At 44.7% G+C, this 6,364-nt stretch overlaps 1 protein-coding gene across 2 annotated transcripts in view; it reads left to right on the forward strand.

Moving 5' to 3' along the window:
* The window catches only part of NSMAF (neutral sphingomyelinase activation associated factor), a 64,358-nt gene extending 62,135 nt beyond the window's left edge, over nucleotides 1-2,223 (forward strand). Inside the window, exons 31-32 of one of the 2 annotated variants that reach the window (XR_012644431.1) lie at nucleotides 547-626; nucleotides 1,842-1,895. Coding sequence is in view for 1 of the 2 variants with exons in the window: in XM_074987159.1 (XP_074843260.1) it covers nucleotides 1,842-1,936 (95 nt within the window). In the remaining variant the exon portion in view is untranslated. Of the gene's footprint in view, nucleotides 1-546; nucleotides 627-1,841 lie in introns of both variants that reach the window. The other variant, XM_074987159.1, reaches the window with a different exon arrangement.
* The last annotated feature ends 4,141 nt before the right edge of the window (nucleotides 2,224-6,364 follow it).

Below are 6,364 nucleotides of genomic sequence, written 5' to 3' on the forward strand. Positions count from 1 at the left end.
TGGCAGCTCTGCAAAGGGGGCTTCCTGGCAACCGGAAGCCCTCTCCGTTGACAGAAGTGTCTACACTGCACTTCTGTCAACAGTAGTCTGACGTTGTTATGCCTCAAATTTTTGAGGGATAATACTGCCAAGGCAAATGCAGAGTTCTGTCACGACTCTGACGACAGAATGCTTTAAAAACAAAAAAGCAGGCAAGTAGCACTTTAAAGACTAACAAAATAATTTAATTTATTAGGTGAGCTTTCGTGGGACAGACCCACTTCTTCAGACCATAGCCATACCAGAACAGATTCAATATTTAAGGCATAAAGAACCAAAAACAGTAATCAAAGTTGACAAATGAGAGAAAAAAAATTATCAAGGTGAGCAAATCAGAGAGCAGAGGGGCGGGGGGGAGGGGGGTTGGAAGTCAAGAATTAAATTAGGCCAAGTATGCCAAAGAGCCCCTATAATGTCCCAGAAAATTTGCATCCCGGTTCAAACCTCGTGTTAATGTGTCGAATTTGAATATGAAAGACAGTTCAGCAGCTTCTCTTTCTAAAGCAGACTGAAAATTCTTCTGCAACGAATTATTAAAGACCTACAACCTATCCTTAATCAGGATGCCACACTCCAGAAGACCCTAGGTGAGTGGCCTATTCTCTCCTATAGACAACCTGCCAACCTTATGAGGATTCTAACCAATAGCCATAGTCTATACCGCAGGAATACCAGTCCTGGGACTTTTCCTTGCAACAAAGCCTGCTGCCAGTTTTGTCTACGTATCTATTCTGGAGATACCATCACTGGACCTAACCCAGGTTATTCACAGAATCACTGGCACATTCTCATGTTCCTCAACTAATATCATAAATGCCATCATGTGCCAGCAATACCCAGATGTTTTGTATATTGGACAGACTTCAAACTCTCTCAGACAAAAGAGTTAATGGGCACAAAACAGACATCAAAACATTCCTGATCCACAAACCAGTTAGTCTATATTTTAATGGAGTGGGCCACTCTGTTAATGACTTGAGTTTGCATCTTATTGAAGAGGAATTTTCAGTCTGCTTTAGAAAGAGAAGCTGCTGAACTCTTTCATATTCAAATTTGACACATTAACACGTAGTTTGAACCGGGATGCAAATTTTCTGGGACATTATAGGGGCTCTTTGGCATACTTGACTTAACCTAATTCTTGACTTCCCCCCCCCAACCCCCGCCCCTCTGCTCTCTGATTTGCTCACCTTGATAATTTTTTTCTGATTTGTCAACTTTGATTACTACTTTTGGTTCTCTGTGCCTTAAATATTGAGTCTGTTCTGGTGTGGCTATGGTCTGAAGAAGTGGGTCTGTCCCACAAAAGCTCACCTAATAAATTATTTTGTTAGTCTTTTAAAGTGCTACTTAACTGCTTTTTTGTTTTGATAGTATATAGACTAGCACAGCTCCCTCTCTGTTACTATCTAGAATGCTTTGTGTGTAGATACTCCCTGAGTTATCCCGACAGAAAGCCCCTTCTGTTAACAAAACTTTCTAGTGTAGGCCCAGCCTTCTCAAGTTGACCATAGTAGAAATGTTGGGGGCTAAATTGATTCATCCAGTTCAAAAGACTAAGCATATGCAGTGTGCTGGAGATAAAATGAGATCCCTCTATCGCTGATCCTCTCTGAACATGCTCAAGCAAGAGAAATTTAAGGTGGTGCTGTTAAATGCTATTAATTTTAATCAAAAATACCCATCAAATGCCTCCTGCAAACTTATTTTTAAAATTCTATTCTCTGGCTTGTTCACACACTTGTCAGATGTTCCTTTCATATTTGTACCTAACACACAATTCAATTATCTGTTTGTCTCAGGTGCTGTAACATGTATGTGGATGAATGAACAATGCAGCAGTATTATCACAGGAGGGGAAGATAAACAAATCATGTTCTGGAAACTGCAATATTAAGTGCCTTTTCCCTCTGGATGTTTAGACAAACTCGAGTGTATTTCAAACTGAACTTTGTATGGGAACTTACCCTTGTACAATGATGGCTCCTGAAGTTCAACCAAATAGCTTTGTTAGCTAAGGCTTTTTAGCTTATGGTGACTTCATTAAAAGCTTTTGTATGGTAATTTCCATACTGTAATATTTTTGTTTGAATTTCATTATGGCTGTCATATTGTCTCAACTTGAAAATGCTTGTCTTAATTTGAGATGATTTATTTTTCTGTAATTAAAGAGATTAACTTGCAGGCACTGTGTGATCTATTTGAACTGCATCAAAGGGGTAGTGTGTATTTAGTAAAGCAAACCTTTCTCATTTCCGCAAGAGCCATATTCATAACACCTGGTGCATTGTTTTTTAATTGGCAACTTCTAAGCAAAAGGCCTTTCACAAACCTCTGTGCTCTTTATAAATTTATTAGAAGGGAACAATGTGATATTCACTTGGCCCTACCACTCTTAAGAGTCTCTCCTGGCTTCCATACCTGACCTTCTTCCTAGTATAGTAGAACCTCCAATGTCTTGTCTTTAAAGACAAGGAATCCTTGGTCATGAACAGAAAATGTCTATATCTGAGGCAGCTGTCATACTTTCATCACCTGCAAGACCAAATTGTGCTCCGCAGCTGCAGTAGGTCCCACAAAGAATAGATGTTTCTCCTTCACAAAGGGAGAACTGGAAGGTGGGAGAAAGAGAGGTTACTTACCAATAACTGCCTTCCAGTTGCCTTGGCGTATTCACACTGGTGGAATTGGTGCCTCCTGGTGCTCAGCTGCAGAGCCACCATATCCAGTTTGGACACTGGAGAAGCCAATGCGTGTTCAGATAGGAGGGTGATATTCCTCTACTCCATACAAGAGAATATCACCCTCCCAACTAGAGTCCTAATGTTCTGTAGAACAAAGTAGATGGGCATGTGGCTAAAAGTGATTGCAGAAATGACTCAGAACAGTAACCTTGCTCTTATGTGAGGGCCTCTATATTCTCAGTGGGGAGTAATTAGTGAGCAGTGCTCATAGATGAACAGTGGATGAGGAATTCCTTAGATGTGCAGTGTCCAGTACACTTGCCAGTCACCACCTATGGCAAACTGGACACTACTGTGTCATAAAATATGGCTCCCAAGAACAGCACAGGTGGAGTGTCCTCTATGCACCTGCCCCACTGCTTGGTGGGACAAGCATGTGACAGAACGGCAGCAGCTCCTCATGCAGCTGTTGCCCTGGCGTGACTCCTGCAGCTTTGGCTTGAAGCTACTTCCCTCCTGTGGCTGCAGCTGCAGCCCAGCATGGTTTGCCTCTGGCTCCAGCAAGTCACTGGCAGTTGGAAGGGGAAGGGGATATATGTTCCTTGCTCTGGGGGGAGGGCATTGTAGGAGTGGGGGGGTGCCACTCCCTGAGGGAGGGGATTGTTAGAGTGGGGTGGGGCTGGGGGTGGCTGTCTCTGAGGGAGGGGGAGGGCTGTGGTGAATACAGAAGGATGACAACCACAAGTGTGGTGATCCTTCAATTACTATTGGACACCACTGTCTGAGATGCCAGATGTCCATGTTCATCTGAGAGTGAAAGTGAAGTCCAAATATTAGGGCTTGCTAATTTCATGCACTGTGTACAGGGCTGCTCTGTAAATAGGAATGTGCCTGTAAAAAGTCCTAGATGATGTCCCAGGGCCAGCAGGAGTGTGTTTTACCACTGAAATTTTTAACTGAACTGTCACCTGACACTATACATTTTTGTACCCTCCAAAGAGGGTCAAGTTAGAGCTGAACCCTGGAGTATCAAGGTTATAACAGTGGGTAGTCTGGTAAGGGATTCCATGGCTAAAGCTGGGGAACATTTTGCCCAAAACCTTCAACACAGATTAATGGAAAGTTTTGCTAAATTGTTTCAACTAGGAGGGGAACCATCTCTCAGTGTGGAAGGTGCTCAAGAGTGTACCAGATTAGCCCTGAGGAGTGGTATCTGAGAGCAGCAGCAAAAAGCTGCTGGCAAAGTGGTCATTAGACTCAACAGGCTCTGTACTCACATGGTGTCCAAGATTTGTTGTGGCGATGTGTTCAGGTTCATCAGCACTGAGAGGTCAGGGGTATGAGATGTGTAGAAAAGAGGTGCAATTATTTCTGAAGCCCCCTACCAATCCTATGTTGATGGGAGATGGGTGAGATTATGCTTCCTTTTATTTTTGTCTCAGACCCTTGCAGGAAGCCATCCTTCCTTTTTCCAAGTGTCTATGCCAATCAATGGGTCCTGCAGAGCAGTTCTATGAATGCTGCAGTGTTGCCATTGAAGTTGCAGATTCTGTAATGGCGCATGGCTTCCAGGATTTTCATAAACCACAGTGACTAGTATGCCTGACCCCATGGCCTCCTGGGCAGCTCCTCAGGCATGGCCCCTGGCTGTTGTCCCTGGTTTTGGTTTTGCTTTTGCAGCAGATAATGCAGTTGGCCTTGGGGTAGCTAGAGCAGCAGCAGGCCCAGGACCACCCTGGATAACTTCAGAGCAGCTGGCATGTGGGGGAAGTCAACCCACACAGTGTGGGGGATAACTGGGAACCCTCCCAGAGCTGTCAGGTTTTAGTGAAGGGTGTTTATTGAGTGAAAGTCAGAAGCTCCATGCTCGTCACCTGGCTGTGATTTTTAACTGAAAGTACCCTTAAATCTTAGCCTTAGTTATCAGTTGCTGTAGCACTGGCCCACTATAGGACTCAGTTTGTCCAGTGAGTAGTGGTGCTAGCTGGAGGCATCGTGACTGGCACTTAAATCAGCACCTGCACTTTGGAAGTACTGTGAAATAGAGCTGGGTTAGTTTCAGTGCTGTCTATAAAGCAACACTGGGGCCAAAGCAGTCTAGGTGGTGGTTGGTCCTACCATGAGGGCAGGGGACTGGACTCTATGACTTCTAGTGTTCTGTGATTGAAGCAGCACTGGCTGATTCACTCCCACTCCCAGCTTTTTGGTGGAAGGCTATGCTGAAGCAAAACTAGAAAAGAGTATCTGGCACCCCACAGGGGTGTGTGCATTCTAATGCCAGATGAGCTTTGGCCTTCAACCCTCTCTCCCTGCTCATTTGAAGGAAAGCAGATGCAGCAGGTTGTACATCATGCTGCTAAGTAGGCTTCACCTAAAGATTGGCATCTGATACCTATAGCTGATGCTACCTAATTATGGGTTTGACTACTCTACTGCTGGGAACAACCCTCCCAGATCAGCTAGACAGTCTTAACAGGCCTGGTACCAGCCCCTAAAAGTAGCAGTATGTGCAGCACAGCATGGGTGCTTCAGCAGTTGTGCTGGCATTGTATGAGAATGTTTGTGTTAGATTCATGGGGATAGGGCTTGAGCTGAAAAACTGTCACTCCAGCCTAGGCAGTTCACTCTCACTTCTACTGAAGCCAGCTGTGAAGCAGCTCAGGCCTCATTACAGGCCCAGTGGAGACCTATGGTTGCTTGTAGGGCAAGAAAAGGGACTGCTAGCTGGAAAGGTGCAGTATGAAGCTACAGGAGTGGCTAGTGCTGAGAACAGCATGTGTATTTCATTCCCTTCTGCAGTAGCAAAGCAATTAAGGGTGTCCCTAGCCCCCAGCATCTTGCCCAAAGGCAATGCTAATGCTTGACAGCAGACAGCATCGTTCCCATAAAGCACCAGATTAGAATGACATGCACATTTCATCTCTGTCCCAACAAATATTTCCTTGGTTACACATTGTGGAACAGTTTCAGGGGGGAGTGAATGATAGCTAGCCCCAAGTGATGCTCACCACCCTGCTTACGGCAAACAGCACGCAGGTTGGAGACCCTGCACCAAATGAGGCAGGGTTCCCCATTCCAGAACTTCCTACAGACCAGCAGATTAAGGGCAGTGGCAGCAAAAAAGGGCTTCTGGTTGTTCAAGGGCTGACCTAGTGCCCAGTTTCAGAAGAAACAATGGCTGTAATTGCTAAGCAGAAATGGACATTTCTCTTTGCCCTAACTCTCTTGAGGAGCAAAGCTTAGCAGGAAATGGTGAGGGAAGGGGTAGACCTAACTTACTATCTTGGTTTGATGGCTTTGGGAGTTCAGCACCTAATGTCTGAGGCTCTTGGCCTTAATAACTTAACAAAAGTCACACTGGGAATCCATGACAGAGCAGGGAAACTGACCTCCTTCCTATTTCGTCTCTTTTCTATCAGGTTGACTCCCCAGCTGACAACAGCATGCATCTGCTTCTCTTCAGGGTGACAGTTTTTTTCTTCCATGAGCAGCACTCAATTGAGCCTCAACAGCTATTGCATTTTTTGAAAGTATGGGAGTTTAGTACATTCTCCTTGAGCATCACCAAACCTTGGTTGATCAGTTGACTTTTTTGGTAAGTTCAATGCAAGAGTGAAGACCTCTGTTGAAGCATTGCCACT

Source organism: Carettochelys insculpta, chromosome 2 (genome assembly GCF_033958435.1).
Source record: "Carettochelys insculpta isolate YL-2023 chromosome 2, ASM3395843v1, whole genome shotgun sequence".
NCBI lineage: Eukaryota > Metazoa > Chordata > Testudines > Carettochelyidae > Carettochelys > Carettochelys insculpta.